The following is a 20,543-nucleotide window of genomic DNA, read 5'->3' as shown; positions in this document are numbered from 1 at the left end:
ATCCCTTCCCTCATTGGTTGAGCTGTAGCCTACGAGGATGCAACGCTACGCGTTGAGCTAAAGTGAAGAGAGTTTGTATTCATTATAAAAACTAATTTTCTTTTTCTTTTTTTTTCTGTTTTTTTTCACGACCCCGCGGAATTTTATACGTGGCTTTGTAGCGTTTACACCCTTATTCACAATCGTGATTCTAGAAAGATTCCTGAAAGCATAGCAATTTCAAAAAGCAGTAAGATATTTTCTGTTCTTCAGCGTCTACTAAAATTGAGTTTACTTTTCTTGTCAAAACTCTAAAATGTGCCGTGGGTTCCTATTCTGAACAGTTAAAGTCAAACAGTAGATTTAAAATACCCTTAGTTGTTCTGTTACGGAGTAAATAGGCTATGGGTTTCTAAGAGTGCAGATTTAGATACTCTTAATTAATTTTGTTACAGAAGTATCTAGAGTATCTATTTAATACTTTTATTTTTAATAGATGTGGGAACTTAAGACGGTGATTGAAATTTACTGCTTTGTATATTTATATTTTTATTGTTCTAAGTATTACATTAATCAACTGAAATTTGATCAGAGATCCAGGCCCATCAATTCAAATTTCCCAAGGGGGTTCAAAGGGTACTTGTTATACCTTTCTACCTTTTATATTGAAAAACACAAAAAGCCACGCCTACATGTATGTAAATAAATTGATTTCTTAATGTCAGGGGGATGCAACTTCCTCCTAGTGGCACCCCTTACGGGCCTGTTCAGATCTAAGCAAATAAAAAAAGTCGTTTTCTCCACAGCGTTTGTTAGCAGTGATGTAGTAAAGAAGGGATAGTGGCATAATACTCCCCTCCCCACAAAAAACATTAAAAGTGTATAAATTTTTGCTTCAGGTATGAATTCGTAAATTTTCAAATACCAGAATGCCAGTAAGAAATAATTGAATCATGAGTCATAACCAATTCTCTGCAAAAAAAGAATCTAGCTTTCTAGAAAAGCAGCATACCAAAACAGCATTTAGCACCAAATTCAGTAATGTAGTCAAAAAGGGACCTTAGGTTTCAATGGGCCGCTCCAAAGCCGCTATAAAGGCCCTATTTCAAGTGAAGTTCGTAGGGGCTCCTTGAAAGGCCGTATTTATTTGTCAGAAGCCTTAAAAGTTGATTAAATGCTCTACTTTTTAGAAATTGACAAACCCTTTTTAATAAACAGCAAAGACATATTTGCTAAAAAGCTACAATCTAATACACTGATAATTTGGAACATAGTATAATTTTGCTATTTATATGCATGCTCATTGTTAAAAAAAGCGTATGATTAGGTTATAAGGACACAGGTTGCTTTCTTGAAATTTCGAAGAGTGACCTTATAGCGAGTACCAGTTGTATACCTGTATGTGTATATAAGAAAAACTCTTTCCACCTTTCTTATTGGGAGGGACACTGCTGCAGGTCTCTTGACACATTTTAGCCGTAGAAAAGGGTAAAAGAGGACCACTTTCAATCGAAAAGGGGACTAAAGAGTACCAGTTAGGATTAAAAAGAGGACCTTGGGAGGACAATTCATTCTCCAACCCAGGGAAGCACCAATTAGCTGCCTGGCACTAAATCCATGAAAATAATTAACCAAAATGTTTTTTAATGATACAATTCCTTATTACCTTCTGTACAACTGAACTTTTTATCCTTTGAATTATATTTTTTACCCAAACATTTGGGGGTGGGGGGGGGGGGGTCACAAGCAAGCATGTAACTAACGATCTTACAGAATAATTTTAATTAAAAAATAAATTTTCTACTAATTAACAGGTGAAAACTGGGTGATTAATCAACTAAGTAACCGATGAATCAGTGCATACCTAGTTAAGACCTTTTAGATACAGTTATTACAGTAAACATCATTGCACATAGTAATTTACAAACATTTTCACATAACCAGTTTAAACAGAATTCGTTGTGATATAAGGTACCACAAAGGCAAGAAGATGTAGTTTAGAGGCCAGGAGGCCCTCCCCCAGAGCCCTTGGTTTTTACACAATCATTTATTAGTATGCTAAGTAACCAAATCATTTTTTCATATGTATGTACAAATCATGTTTTTAAAGTAAGTTCCGTTTTGAAATAAAAAACAAACGAGTACAGATAGAGCAAAGAAATTTATTGCACAAAAATCTACCACCCTTAAGCTATTTTTCGACATTGCTCCCCTGATTTTCCGAGCATTTCTCATAGTGTGGTACAGGTTTTTGTATACCTATTCGTACAAAGTTGCCGCCTGTGTAGTCAACCATGGGATAACATGTTCTCTGAGCTCATTATTGCTGTTGTGCCACAGACCACCTAGGAAAGACTTTAGATGCTGAAACAAATGAAAGATGCTGCGAGTGAGGTGGAGGCAGACCACAGGATGTTCAAAAACGTCCCAGCCAAAGCCCTGTAAGAGTCCTCGGCGGTTGAGGGACGGCCTTTCACCCCGGATTATCCTTCCTTTTCCATAAGAGGAAAGCATTTCAACTCTTGATAGAAAAAAAAGAGTTTAAAACATTTTTTAAATAAAATGCAGTATATTATCTGTTATAATCGAAAATGTAAGTAAACTAACATAGGTTTCTAGCAAAAATCGTCTAAACCTGGGTAAGCGAAAGATTTAAAAAATTTATGAGGGAGCGTTTCCAAGGCATTTATTTTAAGAAGGTCATCATGAGATCAAAAAACTAGAAGAAGGGCATTTGGCAACACTCAATTTTTTTCAAACGTATGTATAGCGACATAAAGAGATAGAGTCCAGATTTTTGCATGGAGGGGGGAGGGTGTCCTTACAAGCATATGGGCAATCAAATTAAGAGAATTGCGTTATATAAGCGGAGTAAGAGAATTAACAAAATGAATCTACAGTCTAACATTCACAAAGGTCCTCTTCCGGAAAATGTTCGAAATTGTAGTTCTAAAATTGCAGTTTACACGATCTCTAGTGATGTTCGGCAGGATAGGTTCAAGGACTTTTATGAACGGTTTAAGTTCGGAGACTGTTGAAATTTCTTGAAACTGAAGTCTAAAAATTAAGTTTTAGACTATTTTTAACAATGGGGAGGAGGAAGGAAGAAGAATCAGGAATGCTCCATAATGTTTCTAAAATGAAAGTGATGTGTCAAATAAGCTCAATTGTAGACCATTTTTGTTGAAGTTAAGCGAAGAGAAGAGATTCGAGCGACTTTTCCCCGGAAAATTTTAATTTGAAGTTCTAAAAACACAATTATAGGCTATCTTTGTAAAAGTTAGGAAACAGGTTTGGATTCAGAGCCTTTCCCTCGGATTTTTTATGAAAATGAAGTTCCAAAAAATGATTTTTAGACGAATTTCAATGATGCTATGTAAGAGAGGATTATAGGTACTCCCAAGGAAATTTTTCGAAATTTAAGTCCAATGAATAGAATACACTGGTAGACAATTTCTGAGGACGGATTTCAATGGGCTATGTAGCGGGTAAAAAAGCAAGTGTAATTCGATGCTAAGTGACATAAACTAGTGCCAGAACTCTTGAACATTGCAATGGCAATATTTTATGGTGCTCTGAAATCTAGAAGGCGTTGAAAAGTGTTCTAAGGACAAACGATCATTTTGGGCTGAATACGTAAAAGTGAATAAATAATTACCGCTATCCTTGAAAACGAATTTATCGCCCACAGCACCACAGAACGCGTGAACATGAGGCAGTAGAACAACATATTAATGTATCACTAGCCATCATAGTCTTGTTTGGAAGCCCACGAGCGGCGTACGGCCATTGATCATAATCCTACCCATACAATGACGCAACTTGTAGGGTACTAGTAATTTTCTTAGTCCAGGTTTGCCGGCTTATATGCTGTACCACTCTCATGCCAGGTTAGTTGTTGTCCACAATTAGATGACAGACTGAACCTGCTTTCATCTGAAATTAGTACGCAAGCCCAGTAGACCTCTCTCCAAATGTGATGCTGAAGACATTATTACAAACGAGCAAAACACTGACTTGTAGACAATGGGATGTACAAAATAAGCTGACAAGCATGTAGTCTTGCTGCATTCAAACGTCTGGCAACAGTTTTTCGGCATATTTGCTTGCTAGAAGCAGCAGGAAACTGCTTTGCTACCTCAGTAACTGTGTTGCGCTGGTTCCTTTTCATTGCTAGCAATAAGTAATAAGCTTCTGCTGACGTCATATTGTGTAGACGACCTCCGTTGTAACATTTGTTACACATTTCATTTGTTTGAATTGATTTTTAAACTTTAGAAACAACCCTGTGGCTGACGTCAAGCATTCTGGCAATACCTAAATTTTTCTGCCCTTCTTTGCTGTTGCCAACCACATGGCCACCTATAAATCATCTAAGGGATATCGGGAAGACATACCGAAAAACATAAGTTTGTCAATTGATTCTTACCCGTCAAACTTTGCTTTTGAACAACAGTGGTTATCACGTGCCCAATCCTTTATATCGCTTATCAGCACTATCACGTGACCAGCAACGTTGTGAGTCTAAAATTTGCATACTCACAACACGTCTTATTGTGTCCCAAACTTATATGCTAATTTCCATGTTTCCTTGCCTTCCATTTTGTGATTGCTAACGTTGCTATTGCCATCCGTCCTTAGCAATTGTCCACCGGTGTAGTAGGTTATATTTAACCCGGGAGAACTCGTGGTTCTTTTCGTCACACGAAAGCTCGCGGGGGGCTCCGTAGGCCCGAAGTGGTTATTTCATTAAATTGAGTTTGCAAAATAGAAAAAAAATTGTGTTTTCAACACTGAATTATAAATAGATAAACAGCCTCTAAAATATGTTTTAAAAAGTAAGGTTTAAGAAAGTTTTATGATACATGAATCGAAATCTTCTTCTAAGCATGACTGATCATCGCTATACTGTTCTGTGTCAACTTCTTCTTCATCATCTTCATTAAGAGAGTCCTCATCAGTTGAAACCTCAACTAACAAGGTCTGCAACCTCTTCATTTCATCTTTGTAGCTTAAATAGCGATGCATTTCACAACCTCTTCCTTTGCATTCACAATCTGAAATGAAAATCGTGAGCACTCGCTCCGGGCCTCTTAGGCTCGAACCGGAATTTTATGGGGAAAAGGGGGAATGTACATTCCTGAAAAGCATGTAGTCAGTATGTAGGTCACTTCGAACTCAGCTACTGTGGACCTCATTTATTTCCGTTGACAGGGTGATTTTTGGCAGCATAGTTTTGTAATGGCCGGGCTTGAGAGACCCGATGCGAGTTCTCCCGGGTTAACATGACAAGGGGAAATGCTTAAAAACTCTCACCTGGAATGTTTTTGAAATTTAAGCCCTAAAAACGAAATTTTGCAGGATATTTAATTATGTAAAGGGGTACAGTAGGCACTCCCTGGAATTTTTTTTCGAAATTAAAACCCTAAAACCCCAATTTTTGGCTTTTTTTGATAAAGCTAGGTGACGGGATGGGGTTCAGGGCTCTTCCCCGGGGGGGGGGGGGGGGAATATTTCCAAAATTAAGTAATAAAAACGGAACTGCAAGATGTCTTTCAGGATAAGGGTTGGCATTTAGAGAATCTCTCAGTGAAATTATTCAAAACTGAAGTTCCAAAAACAAAATTTTAGATGATTTTGGATGATGTTACAGGGAGTGAATTTGGGGCATTTTCGCTAAATTTTTGTACAGATTAAATTCCCTATTCTAAAGTTTAAGATAATCTTAAAAGACGTTGGAAGATCAGGTACTCTCGCATGAGTGGGGGGGGGGGGGGGTTGCTGTAGCTCCATAACTGTTCTCCTGGATTCACCATTGCGCTCAAGTATTGATGATACACTAAAATGATGCTATTTTCCCCAATGTGTTTTAAATTTTTAATTATTCGATAATATATTTTTAAATGGAGAGATAATGTGGCAACCCCCTCATAAATGCTTCTTGACCCCTGACTTAAACAAAAATTAAGCTAAAATGCAGTGGCGTATGTCAAAATAACTTCCGATTGCTAAAAATATCAAAATATTTACAAGATGCAAAGAGATTCAACAAAGGTTGAATGTTGTCTTTAACATTCAACCTTTATTTTCGAGAGTACTTTTTACCAACAAACTGATGGCCTTGCTATGGGCAACCCTTTGAGTCCCATCCTCAGTGAAATCTACATGGACTTTTTTCAACAGAAATTGTTTCAGTTATTTGACTTTCCACTCTGGCTTAGATATGTTGATGACACTTTCACCCTCTTAGAGTGCACTGTTGATTTTGTTCCGTCTATCATTCATCTAATTAACTCTGTCGATTCTAATATTCAGTTTACTGCTGAGATTGGAAACAATAATTCTTTGCCATTTTTGGACGTTTTAATCTCGAAGAACAATAATAAGTTTTCTACTACCGTTTACCGAAAACCATTTGCTGTCTGTCTTCCCCCACATTCTCGTTCATGCCACCCGAAGAAGCAAAAAATGTCTGCTTTTTATACTTTTGTCAACCGAGCCATCTACATATGTTCTGATCAGACCTTTCTCAATAATGAACTCAATTTTTTGAAAGCCGTGGCTCTGGACAGGGGTTATCCTCTTCAGGTCATCGACAGGGCTTTTTGCAAACTTTCAACCCGGAATACAACCTCCAACATACGTAGTTTTTCTTCTACAAATTTTGTGGTTTTACCGTTTTATCCACACATTCCTTTTCGTATTTCTAGAATTCTCAGTAAATTTGACTTTCGCCAGTGGCGGCGCGAGAGCAAAAGTAGATGTCGGCGATGCAGTTTTGCGAGGCCCTTTTAATCATAAAATATTCTCAGACAAATAATTGAATTCATGGAATTAATTTTTGTACTAACTATTTGCAACTCCAGCGCTCGAATGCGCTACCTTGCGGTGATTTACGAAACTGCCGAAAAAACTAAAACAGTGCCACATTGCGTTCCATGTGTGTCTGTTGACGTAAACACAGGCAGTTGGGGTATTTATTAACGCATTGGATGTGTCTTAGATTGCTTTCAGCAACAGAAATTGTTTCCTCCCTTAATGGTATTCTCAATCTTCTCAAAATAATGTTAGTTTTCATTATTTCCCTCTAAAAAGTGTGATGATTGTCGTAAATGGCGAAAGCGTAAAACAAGGAAACTCTGGGTTAACAAACTTCGCATTTGCTCTGTTCGATCCATTTTTCTTTTTTTTTTGAAAGAGGATAACGGTATACCAGGTAAGTTTTTTTTTTTTAATTTGTGTGAATTTCTAAGAATATGGGTTTTTTTATCTTAAGTTCGAAAGAAGGATTTGATAACATTAGCAGAAAAATTAGAGCTTTCATCTCCGCCTAGTTTAAAAATAATTAATTTAACCAACTTATTTTACTGCAGCATTTAGTTGGAATGGGCAGTATGCAAAATATTTTCTTGAATATATTATCGTAGAACGAAATGAAAAATGTTTAACTCTGAGAAGATTCCTCGCCAAAATAGTGGGATTATAGTTTAGGGTTATAGTTTTAGTATTGTGCGAGCAAAGAACATTTGGCGAGAGATTTCGCATGTCAGTTAAACCATACTTATTTTTTATCGTGAGTGGAATAAAATGGTAGAAAGATTACAGAATTCGATAAGTTTAAAGAATTAATGGTAGGTCAATTAAAAAGAAAACTACCACCATATATCCGTGAGAATTTCGTGGATGATTTGCATAACATGACAGAATTAAATCATAATTCAGAAATATGAAATATACGAAACAGAAAAATTTTTAATTAACCGATTCGGCAATTTGAAAAAAATAACTCAGCTACAAATGCAAAACAATAAGCGCTAGCCAAGCAAGGCAAAGAAGTATCATCTTCTTTTGATAATAAATCGTAATGTCATACAATTAGATTATCTAGCATTAATTGTTATTCTTGTCAGGCCACAATTATTATTTAGTTTTATCAAGAATTGATAAGTATCGACTTCAACATCGTGGAAATGGCTGCTTAGAACTACGAACTACGTAATTTGCTTTAATTTTTGACCTTTAGTAATGCTTCTTGAATTCTCATTTCTTTCTACGTGGGCCAGGATATCAATAAGACTTTGAAGATAAATTTAAAAAGAATAAAGCGAAAACATCATGCATACGGACAAAATTTACTAGGCTTATTAGCATTTTCTTTGTTACCACGTGCGTTTGTTTTACCTTTTTCGTCCGCCATTAGAAAGTGGCAACAATGCCCCCTATAGTTTGTTGGAGTTGCGAACTGGCCCTAAGGTTCCCAATTCATTTAATTGCCAGGACAAAAACATTTCGTGATTAGTAGCGCAGTCAAAAAAAAGTTTTTTTGGTGGGGGGGGGGGAGAGGAGGTGGCACATTGACCGGAAAAAAATTACCTGATAGAAAAGGGGGTCCGGGGGTTCTCTCCCGGAAAAAAATTTAAATTTATACTTTAAAAACGCCATTTTAGGCTTTCTTTGCAGATGTTAAAGGAAAAAAGGTACAGGGGGTCTCGGTGGAAATTTCTAGAAATTGAAGCCTTAAAAACGCAGTTATAGGCCATATTTATTGACTTTAGGGTCAGACTATTCCAGATCGATTCTTAAAAAAAAAAAAAAAATCAATCTCCTGCAAATTCTCGAAATTGAAATTTTAAAAATGTAATTTTAGACAAACTTTGAAGATTTTACGGGAAGGAAGGGAGCTCTTCCCTCGAAGAATTTTGAAAATTATGGTACTAAAAAACTTTAGCAATATTTTATATTCAGGAGTCATTCCACTTAAACTTTTTGTTAATGTAGTTTAAAAAGCCTAATTGTTTGCAATATAAAAGAAAGGCGGTATGGGGACTCTTGCCCGAATATTTTCTGAAATTCAGTCCTGGGTCACAACAGAATTGGGCCAAACATTTGCTAAGGCTGGGCTCTGTGCAGTCTTCCCATCATCACACTATTTTGATTACTTTTGCGTTTGTTGCATTTAATAAGAGCTTCAATCAAAAACAAATATCTTAAAACTTCTGAGAATTTTGCGAGGTCCTATCTGCGCGAGGCCGTCGGCAGTTGCCGACGTCGCCGACGCCTAGCGCCGCCACTGACTTTCGCATAATTTACAGACCCATAAATAAACTTTCTTTTTCCAAACTGAAGGACCCAATCCAACCATTTGATCAGTGGGGCATATATCACATTCCTTGTCAATGTTATATCGGTTACGTGGGACAGACAATGCGTTCACTTAAATTCCGTTTGAAAGAACATGAAAACCACGTTAAAAAACAGGAACTGAACAAATCTTCAATTGCTAAACATTGTTGGGACACAGGGAACAATTTTCTCTTTTCGGAAGCCAAGATCATTTGCAGACCTACAACAGTAGGTGAATTACATTTTCTGGAATCTTTTTACATTCATAAAAACTTAAATAATCTTTGCAATGAGTCTTTTGCTGTTCCGCATTTTTCTCCAATCTTATTCAATCTTACATGTTAGAATACGTCATATTTTGCTTCAGCACTCGCTGATAGCTGATTAGTCAATGTTTTTCCGGTTATACATTTAAACTCTCCGTTGACCTTGATTCATCCATTTGTTCATTTCACACTGAGGAAGGAGGCTATTGCCTCCGAAACATGTCTGCGTTTTTAAAAACTTTTTATCCTTTTTGTGCTTTTAGACGTTCTTCCATTTTTATCTAACAGGAAGTAATATTTTGTGATGGTGCATATTGAAAACAAGTTTAGAAAATTGCACTGATGAAATATTTTTGAAAAATATTTAAGCACAATTCAATGATTTTCTACCGATTTCAAGCACTAAAAAAAAACTTTTACATTTTTTCAAGGTTTTCTAGCAATTGAAAATGAATTTTTTTTCGAGCATTTTTCAAGGGCGTACAAACTCTGGAGAAATATCGGTAGCAACCTGCTTCGATTTGACGCCATAACTTCTCCCCCAAACTCTCCATTTCCTGGATTTCCACATTGCAGCGGTTGAAGGAAGGGTAATGACGTCAATCTGAAGCAAAATAATAACGGAAAGTCAGGTTCAATGGAAAAAAGGAGCCCAGGCATAGTGTTTGGACTTAACAGACATCAGCACACAGTATCTTTTAACGTAATGAAAACTTAAAATCTGATTTTTAAGTAAAAACAGCATAAAAGCAGACTAATTGGACCAAAATGTTAAAAAGGGTCATTCCATGTCAACTCAACTCACACACCTAAAAAGTGAGTACTCACAGATTAGAACAATATTTTGCAAGTTCATACCCATTTACTAAGTTGTATTAAAAAAAAAAAAAAAAAATTGACCTTCTAGCTGCTGCAGTTTTTTAGATATAAAGGGTTGAAATTTTAATGTTTTGCTGCACCGGCTTATACTTGCCCAACCATAACTCTGGAACAAATAAAGTTAGAAACTTGAACTTTATTTATTTTAAAAGTTTACGTTAAGAGCTTTTAAATGATACATTACATGATAAAAAAAAAACAATTTTTCCTTTTGAAGGTCATTTGAATTGACCTTTGACCTTGAGTATTTCCAAAAGTGATAATTCTAAAAGTCTGAAAGAAATATATTTTGTATACACTATTATTTTCTTTATTTGTGCCAAGTTTCATGTTGGGACAACACTGGGATCATGCATAATTAACAATTTTTCATTTTGAAGATCATTTAACTTTATCTTTGACCTTGAGTATTTCTAAAAGTTATAATTTAAAAAATCTGAAAATAATATATTTTGCATAAACTGTTATTTTCTTTGTTTGTGCGAAGTTTCATGTTGAGACAATACTGGAATCATGCATAATTTAAACTTTAATGTTACTCCGAGTGGCCAAAAATAAATTGCCATCAATTGAAAGTCAAATATGTGTGCCCAAATGTGTCATAATCATGCTGATAATACAACATTAGAAAAATGAAAAAAATTTCTATGAAAATGGATATTTTTTAATCTGCTGGAAGAGTGGGAACCCTGGAATGACATTCCTCCCGTTTTATTTTGACTCAAGTGTCGGGCTGCTCTTTGATTTCAATTTCTGTTAAAATCAATAATCATGTTTGCAAACAGCCCCCTACCCACCACCTCTTTTCTGACTGTTTCCCCACCTCATTAAAAGTTTCTTACAATGATGCTATTAACTAGAATCGCATATTGGTTGTTACATTGAACTAATGTAAATTTAATTGCAAAAAAAGTATTGAAATTGATTATCCTTTTATATATATATATATTTATTTATTTATTTATTTTCAGATGATTCTGCCAAAAGTTCTCTTTTTAGCTTTAGCTTCATTTTTAATTTTATTACATATATCTTCAGCTGGTCCGAATCCTGAAACAGGAAAAAGAGTTTTTGATAAGGTAAAGTTTTTTTTTGTAACTCCCCAGCTTGAAAAAACTTTGTATTTGACTAAATTATAGCTGATCAAGTGTGTAAATGGATTTTAAACTCAAGTCTTGAATTGCTTGACCTTTGGCTTTGGAAAATAATGCTTTTTTGCTTTATGTAGCCTTAAGAATTTGTATTTGAAATGAATCTAGTTTAAAGTTCTTACAAAAGCTAATAACTTCATAAAGTGTTAAAGAGCATTTTTTTAATCAAGTTAAGCAGACCCATAAGTCCCTTAAGGTCAGAGTTAGGTTTTTGACATGCAAGTTTTATCTAGCTTTAACTATCATGTAAAAATGTCGATTGTTAAAATAGCTTCATAGGTATCCAAATATTTTTCCGGAATACAGTCAAACCTTGATATCTCGAACCTCCTTATCTCGAAACCCTTGATATCTCAAAAAAAGTTTTTCCCCTGCATTTTGCATAAAGCTCTCAAGTGTTTTCCATAGTTATCTCCAAATTTATTTTTCAGAACCCCACTATGTCGAAATTTTTGCCACAGAAGCAAGGTTTAATTGATGCTTTTCAACTGGAAAACTTTATAGCAGAACCAGTTATGGAGACATCTGCATGTAGCCCTTCACCCTTTTTTACTTTCTTCTATATCTAATATATAGAAGAAAGTATTGGATTCGTGCAAATTTTCGAATTTCGAATTTTGACGGATTCGAACGTTTTGAGGTGTGCCGAGTCCATTTCGACCATTTTTGGAAAATGTCTGTCTGTCTGTGTGTGTGTGTGTATGTGTGTGTGTATGTATGTGTGTCACGTCTGTGTGTGACCAGTTTTTTGTGGCCGCTCTACAACAAAAACTACCGCATGAAATCGAACGAAATTTAGTACACATATGTGCCCCTATGTGAACTTGTGCCCATTAGTTTTTGGCGCGAATTCCTCCAAGGGGGGGGAGCAATGGGATGTTTTTCGAGTTACGCGTGCTTGCTATTCCTCAGGAAGTAACTGGCGGAATCAAACAAAATTTGGTCCATATGTTGGTATTAACAGGAACAGGTGCTGATTCAATTTTGGTGTCAATAACTCAAACGGGGGTTGAGCTATAGAACGTTTTTTGTCGTCAATTGTGACTGCTGTATCTCAAGAAATAATGAACGGAATAAAAGAAAAATTTATCGGCAAGTAGCCCTTAGTGGGTATAAGAACTGATTTTATTTTTGTGTCAACAGCTAAAAATGGGTTGCGCAATCACCCGTTCTTTTTTTCCATTTTGAGTGCCCTATCTCAAGAAGTAATGCTACGTTCTGGTTGAAATTTGGAATATATGTGAATCCATTTGTAAACAGGCTTTGGTTCAATTTTGACGCCGATCGCTCCAAGAGGTGTTGATTTTTTTTTTTTTTTTTTTTTTTTTGCGAATAAAAATATTTTTATTAATGCAACAATAAGAAAGATAAATCGTAATAGATTATCGTCTGCGTATTTCTCGTGATTTCAATTGTATGGAAATGATCAGAAATATTATCTCAATGATTTAAAATTTTTAACTGTTGCCATCTTATATTTGTTAACAAATAAAATATTTGTAATTAATTCAAGCAAGGCTTTTAAAATAACTTTCAATTTTCGCTCTTTGCTTTGCTTTTGCAATAATTCAGACATTGGGATGGTCGTCAAGTTTTTGCATGTGTAATTTTGTTTTTGTTGGGAATATTGCTTCCTCGTCAAGCATGGGGAGGGATCAGAAAAAAAAAGAAAAATATAGAAGAAAGTTTCGTGATGGCCACAACATACTAGTTCCTGGAAAGTATGAGAATAGAGGATTGGGGTAAGAGAATAAGGGAGCGTTGGTATGAGGGGGGTACTGACGTAATTTTCTGTTTCCTCTAAAAGTTAGATTCTTCTTCTTTTCTTCTGGTTTGGAACACACGCTCACTTTGACAACAGGTGGTTGAATTATTGTAGTTGACCAGTTTTCCAGTGAAAACACGCTCTTCTTCAGTCTGATTTTTAACTCAGGCATAATGGCTGGTTTAAAGCAAGTGTTATCAATTGAGGATAAAATTGAAAGTTTATTGATGAAAACATGCTGATGAAGAAAATTGAAATTGCTGCTAATTTTAAAGTTGCTACCAGTACACTTTCAGCAATAATAAAAAACCTTCAAGTTATCGAAAAAAAACTATGATCAAGGAAATTGGAAAAAAAATGAAAATTCTAAAATCTGCTTATCCTGAAGTAGAGCAATGTGTGGGTTTAAAACTTAGTAAATTGCTAAAAGGAATTATTAGGTTTTGTCGTTTATGCAATGTGATATATCTACATGTCATTGTGAGAGTTACAATGACTTTTTTTTTCTTATTTATCTCTTATTTTTTTATTTTCAAAACCTTAAACTCAAAACCTCTATATCTTGAATATTTTTTCCTTCTCAAGAGATTTGAAATATGAAGGTTGTACTGTATTATTATTTTACTGTATGCAATTTACATTTTAATTAGTAAATTAGTGTATTACTGATGAACTGCATGTTATTCACTACAGTAGAAGACCGTTATAAAGATAACTTATATAACGCAATTCTCTATAAACCTCACTACTTTTCAGAAGTAAACAATAGGGTTTGAAGTTTAAAAAATCCCTCTGTTTTGCTTTGCAATTATAAAAATTGTTAGGCAAATTTAATTTTCAAAGTTTTTCATCTTTCCATCTTATTTCAAAGTTTGAAATAGAAAATTAGTGCTCATAGTAAACAGAAAATACCAGATGGCTCTTGAAAATGCAGCTGTTATGCAAACCATGAAGCTAGCAGAAGTGCAGGATTTTGATTGGGAAACATACTTATTTGTGAATAACTAATTGTAATATTGGTGCTTTAATACTCATTGCAGATAAAACTCATTCTGAAGTGCTAATATATAGATATATTCTGAAAATTAGTTTCAAAATTTGTGAAATGATCTATACAACGCAAAAGCTCTGGTCCCAAGGTGTGCGTTATAACGGTCTTCTACTGTATTTAGTACAAAAAATTCAGTATGATAGAACATATATTTTTATTATACAGTCTAAAAATATAAAAGTTTCATATTAAAATGTTTCATATTCCATTTTTATAAACTTAAAATTTTCTTAACTGTAACTAAAATTTGATTTACTAATTGTATTCTTTGTTTAAAACTCAATTAATACTTACTAATTACTTTGATTAAAATTAAAAGAATTAATGATTTTAGTAGCACAGGATCGCAATTTCTTTATTTACATAGAATACAGTTAAAAGTGATTGGAGTTTTTAATTGCATTCTACTTTAAAATAATATGGTAAAGGTTTTGAGATTTTTTATTGGTAAATTCGGTTTAAACTCAGTCCTGATCAAAAATCCTGATTCAAAAACTCAGCCATATATAATTTTTTTAATGAGTATGTGCATTAAAGTAGCAATCAGTTGTATAGTTAGAAAAATATTACCATAAATGTTTTGGTTGATAAAACATTAAAATATAACTTTATGCATAGAATTATAGATTTATTTTTGTTAGTTTTGTCTTTCTTGATTTCCTTCAGCTATCATCTTGTTACTGGAAATTTAAAGTTTTTTAAAAAAAAGTCGATGCATGTGTATCAAACTTAATTTATTGCGATTTTAAGTTTCTTGTAAAGTATATCTAATGCTTTTAATTTATTTCAGCCTTTAAGTGATGAAACTCATTTTGATGATAATAAATTACATAATCCTGAGTATGATCATGAAGCTTTTCTTGGTGAGGAGGAAGCGAGGAAATTTGATCAATTAACTCCAGAAGAAAGCAAAGCTAGGCTTCTAAAAATTGTTGAAAAAATTGACAAAGACAAGGTAAATACAAAGTACATGTAGAATTCCTGTGTATGTAGAATTCATCATTTAAAAAAAGAAAAAAAGAAAGAAAAATCATTTTTGCATTATTGAATCAGCCGCTTCATTGAATCAAAACCGTTTGAAACAAACATGAATGAAAAAAGTGCCGACCACTGTAATTTATTTGAAATTTCTAGTGAAAGGCTTATATATCCGCAATTCTGAACCCTATCTGTCAATGTTTTCTGGTCCTCCTCAAATTTGAAAGTTTTCAAAAACTATTTTTTGTAAGATGTCTTAAAATAAGAAATTCAATAAAACATTTAATGTTGCACATAATCATTATGCATGAAATGATTTTCCATATTTGTTTAAAGGATGGATTTGTCACTGAAAGTGAATTAAAAGATTGGATTAAATATACTCAAAGGAAATACATATTAGATGATGTGGACAAGCAATGGAAGGATCACAATGCAGAGAAAAAGGAGAAACTTGATTGGGAGTCATATAAGAAAGTCACATACAGTTTTATTGATGGTAAATATCTACCTTTTGCTGCTGTTGCTTATTATTATTTTATTTATTCATTTTTTCATTTCTCATCTTTTTACTGTGTGACTAATTTTATCATTTTAGTTCATTATTTTATTAGTTTAAAAAAAATTACGAATATGTTTTAAGACACTTGTTTTAGTGCTTATTTAATGACTAAATTTTTTTTCCCACTAAAGGGAAAGATTCTGCTAAACTCTGCTGTTTTCCATAATGCTGTAAATTTTTTAAAAATAAAAGAGCAAAGATTTATTGAGGATTATTCATAACTATTCTTTTGGAGAGGTATGAATTCTGTAGAGTAGTGTTTCGAAAAAAAAAGAAAAAAGAACTTAGTTTGGAAGTTCAAAATGTCAAGTTGTTAAAAAGTTGTTTTTACAGACCCACATATACCGCAAATTTTTATTCAAATCAAGAAATGTTTAGGTATGCCGCACAAGGCAAATTCATAATTTTCTACAAAAAAAAAAAAGAAATTTGCTAAAACAGGTGGGGGGGGGGGGGGGCTGGAAGTGTTAACCATTGCATACAAATCGCATCACAGATTTTCAGTAAAAAGCTTACATTCACACATGTAATTAAATCAGAAATTAAGTTAAGTGTTTATAATACGGAATTAATATGATAAATAATAGACTCACATTGTGCTATTTTACTTGCAAGTAAAAATAAATCTGTGTAATTTTTAAGTTCTTTATAGGTAGGCTTGCCAGATTTCTGGAGAGTTCAACCGGGACGCCAAACTACTCCCCCCCCCCCCCCCCCCAGAGTAGCGAGTAGTATTCAAAAGGGTACTGCACACCACTGGTTGGTTTTGAGAGTGTTTTTAGAGGGTAGTTTATTCTCAATGCTATTAATAAATGGTTACTAATAATGAACCTTGTTGAGACTTGAATTAATGTTTTTGATGTTTTCTCATGCAAATGCGAGGGACAAATCGGCAATGACGTTTTCTTGCCAATTCGTCAGTGTGATGTCACACACGTTTGCTGCAGCATTATCATTTCTATTCTTATAAAAGCTTGTGTCTTCAGTTAAATGGCGAGTCAACCACTAGTAACATATCTGTGCTTGAAGTTGATATCAAACATGATTTTCAACATTTTGAATTTAAATAAACTAAATGCTTTTAAACTTCTGCCCTCTTTCATTTTCCACTGTGTAAATCTCAGCAAACCTAAACCAGATGTAATAAATAATACATAATGCAAGCAGATACATTTAAACATTTTATTTCTTACATGTTAATATTTTTAAGTTGCTTTAGTAAGAAGAAAAACTTTAGATGCAAAATAAAAATTTTAACAATATTTACACGTTCTTTGCATTGACTAGGACTTTTTTTATTTTTAATCTTATTGTAAAAATCCTAACAAGCTAATCCAATATTAATTTTACTAACATAAATCACATAATCGCTACTTTACTGGAACTAGGAAAAACATTTGCCTTGCGCATGCAAAGGATGGACGCGCATTCTTTTAACACTGGTAAATAATTACAGAAGATTTTTTTTTTTTTTGGAATTATGTTTGCATTTTTCAATGTGGACTAGGATTCTACATACAATACAGTAATAAACAGAAAATCGCAATTTTTTGACTTACGTCAGTCTGGCTCTGAGATGTAGAAATGAGTTATTATTTTATATAATTCTTCACAGTTTATTATTTTTAGACTTTTTTGGTCATCTGTAATCAAATTATCTTTTTCAAGGACGTGAAGTAAACTGGCCGGGACACCGGGATTTTGTCTGAAAACCGGGACTGTCCCTGTCAAACCGGGATGCCTGGCAATTCTATTTATAGGAGGTTATTTCGTTATATTACAGTACAAGATGCATAGCTTGTTATTCTGTTGCGTGAAGTAGTTTAATAGTTGATAAAGTTAGCCACAAAAATTCAGTCCCCATTAAAAAAAAAAAATCTTTAATTTCATTACTCGGTGTAAAAAATTATGGTTCTGTTTAGGAAAAAATTGTGCAAGTGAACTTTTTCCAACTTTTTGCCATTTTCAAAGGTATTGGCACTGGTCTAGTATACATTACTGTGCATTAGACTTTACAAGGACGAATTTTAAAAAACGGGTAATTGATAAAACATATAAAAGAGAAACGTATAAATGATTCTTCACTGTACTTGAATGTTTAGGAAAATCTAACTAGATGTGAATCCTTGTTGTATGAAGCGATTGTGCTTGTGGAGAGTTTGCTTTTGCAGGCTCTGATGAAGATACAATGGTGAATTTTTACCACCTCCAACTAATCAGCTTGTATCATATATTGCAGTACCTGTGAAATTCCAAAAACCTGCATAAGTGAAATTGTTTTTACAAACTTAATGACACTTTTAGATAGATGCGATAAAAAAAATTCGAACAGGCAAAAGTAATTTCCTATTTCGAGGTATCTTAATAAAATTTGTTCTCTGTTCTGTAAAGATATTTTAATGTCGTACAAATAATTTCACCCAAACTATAAGTTACATTCTATCTAATATGCGCTATTCATGTAAAAGTATTATTTTGTAAATATTTTTGCTAGTAGTGTACAATTTCTGTCAAAAATACCATTATTGTGATGATAGTAGTGTTATCAAATCCATACTAATGTGAATTTTCAGTAACTCGTATACTATTCTTCATGGTGTATTGGCAGAAACTAAATTTGAAGATGATGAAAATGATATTAAACTATACAAAGAGATGATGCAGCGAGACAAGCGAAGATGGGAAGTTGCTGATAAGGATGGTGATAATCATTTATCAAAGGAAGAATTTGCCGATTTCCTTCATCCTGAAGACTCACCACGTATGCATGAAACAGTTATAACGGAAACCATTGAAGACATAGATAAAGATGGTGATGGTCAAATATCTGCTCAAGAATACATTGGTATGTTTTTTAGTGTCTTTCATGGGGGGAGGGGGATTTAATTGTCTGGCTAATATTCATCCTTCATAATTTAATTTTCTAACTAGTTGTTTTTCATGATGAAGTTTAATCTTTAAAATTTTAAGTGGGGGAGATGACAAAGTCATTGTAGTTTATACAACAATTTCAAGAAATTATTTTTGACTCACCCAAACATTTTCCAGGGATTTTCCACACCAGTCTATGAGCAAGCGCCACTACTAGATATGTTATTGTCATGCCGCTCATTAAAGCTAATTAGTATGGAGGAAATTATTAGTTTTAAAAATTCATAAAAGGATTTTTTTTTTTCGTAAAGTTGAGGCAAAACTGCTGAAAATGCTGGCTTACAACGGTCTATTTCAGAACTTAAGGTTCCGTAGCTACGCTTCATTTCCCGTGCGCTGGCCCTCAAAAGGGTTTAAATTGATTACCAAGTTTCTCTGAAAAGCAGATTACGTATTCGGTTTTCGAATCATCCGAGACTCAAGATGACTAAACATTTGACAACAAGCAATATTATACAAAGGTCCCCACAAGAGAGGGGGGGGGGGTCGGATCCATGACGCAGACCTCGCCATTGAAGTTTTGAAGAGGAGAGGGTCACTTAAGAGGGCTTTAGTCTAATTTGAGGGAGCTCTCATTCAGGGGGTTCTTCGTCGCATTTGAGGGATGAGTGTCATGACCATGGGGGGGGGGGAGGGGCGATGGGCACCACTGCATTATAAACACATTACGATTCGGGCTCGACCGATGGCATTTTTTGGCCGATGGGCCGATGCCGATTGCTGGCCGATTGTTCAAAGACGGCCGATGGCCGATTGTTTTCCTCCAAATGGTCGATTGCCGATGGCCGATGTTGTTGGCCGATGGCAAAAACAAAAAAAAAAAAATCAAACAGAAATAAATTGATAAGATTGTCAGGTTTAAAGAATCATTGATTCATTTCATTTTACTTTCTTTCGACGAATAAGGAATTGTAATCACAAAATATATATATCGGATTTCGACCTAAATTTATATTTTACGATCACCCAATTTAAACTTCAGAAGTTTTTTCGGCAGATCTGTACATGCATATGTACCTAAGAACATATAGATGACCGAAATTTCCATTTTGAAATCATCCTTAGTTAATTATCGCAAACTCACTTGTGATGTGATGTCTTCATCCGCGTAAACTTGCGTCACTCAAAAACGTTATGAAATAGTAAGTTGAAAACTCATACGTACGTAGTATGATCTAAAAGTTTGAGGCAAGCTGTATAAAACCTTACCCTGAATAGTTCACATTATCGAAGCACATCTATCTACAAAATTGTCACTTTGAACGACTATGCACTTCTGCCAACGTTCGTATAGCTTTTAGAAGCACTGGCAGCCTGTTTCGCAACTTCCTGTAAGGCTTTAACTTCATCGTGAGGAAGAAGGCGACTTTAATGCTGAGGATGCACGGTTTGGTTTGTCAATACTCTGATATGACAAACAAATAACATAACGTTTCGTCGGACTTAGCTCCGTATGACTTTTACCTGTTCCCTGCAAAAAAGATTGGCATGGACGCCGCTTTCTTCCCTCAGGAGAAGATAAAGCTTCATCACAGAAGGTAGCGAAAAATGGCTTCCATGAGTGTTTCCAAAAGTTATATGAACGCTGGAAGAAGTATCATTGTCCCTCATGGCGACCTTTTGAAGGTGGATGTGCTTTGGTTATGTGAATTATTCTGGGTAAGGTTTTATACAGCTTGTCCCCCGAACTTTTGGATCGTAGTACATACAATCTGTATAGAGTGTAGTTATGTTTTTCCTTTTTTGACTGCTGTATGATGGGAGACAAAGAACAACCAAAAAAAAAGAAAAGAATAAAATAAAGAAAGAAAGAAAAAAAAGGATGAAAAACAAAGAGACTGTTTGATAACCAATTGAT

General features: G+C 34.4%; 1 protein-coding gene across 1 annotated transcript in view; it reads left to right on the top strand.

The window, feature by feature from the left end:
- Positions 1–106: 106 nt before the first annotated feature.
- LOC129224193 (calumenin-like) overlaps positions 107–20,543 on the top strand; it is a 40,259-nt gene continuing 19,822 nt past the window's right edge. Inside the window, exons 1-5 of the mRNA XM_054858611.1 lie at positions 107–229; positions 11,219–11,326; positions 15,005–15,169; positions 15,529–15,691; positions 18,363–18,599. Of these exons, the coding sequence (XP_054714586.1) occupies positions 11,219–11,326; positions 15,005–15,169; positions 15,529–15,691; positions 18,363–18,599 (673 nt within the window). The 5' untranslated portion in view covers positions 107–229. The remainder of the gene's footprint in view (positions 230–11,218; positions 11,327–15,004; positions 15,170–15,528; positions 15,692–18,362; positions 18,600–20,543) is intronic.

The sequence above is a fragment of the Uloborus diversus genome, chromosome 6, assembly GCF_026930045.1.
Source record: "Uloborus diversus isolate 005 chromosome 6, Udiv.v.3.1, whole genome shotgun sequence".
NCBI classification, from domain to species: domain Eukaryota; kingdom Metazoa; phylum Arthropoda; class Arachnida; order Araneae; family Uloboridae; genus Uloborus; species Uloborus diversus.
Note: the sequence above shows the minus strand (reverse complement) of the source record. Positions and strands in the feature narration are given on the sequence as shown.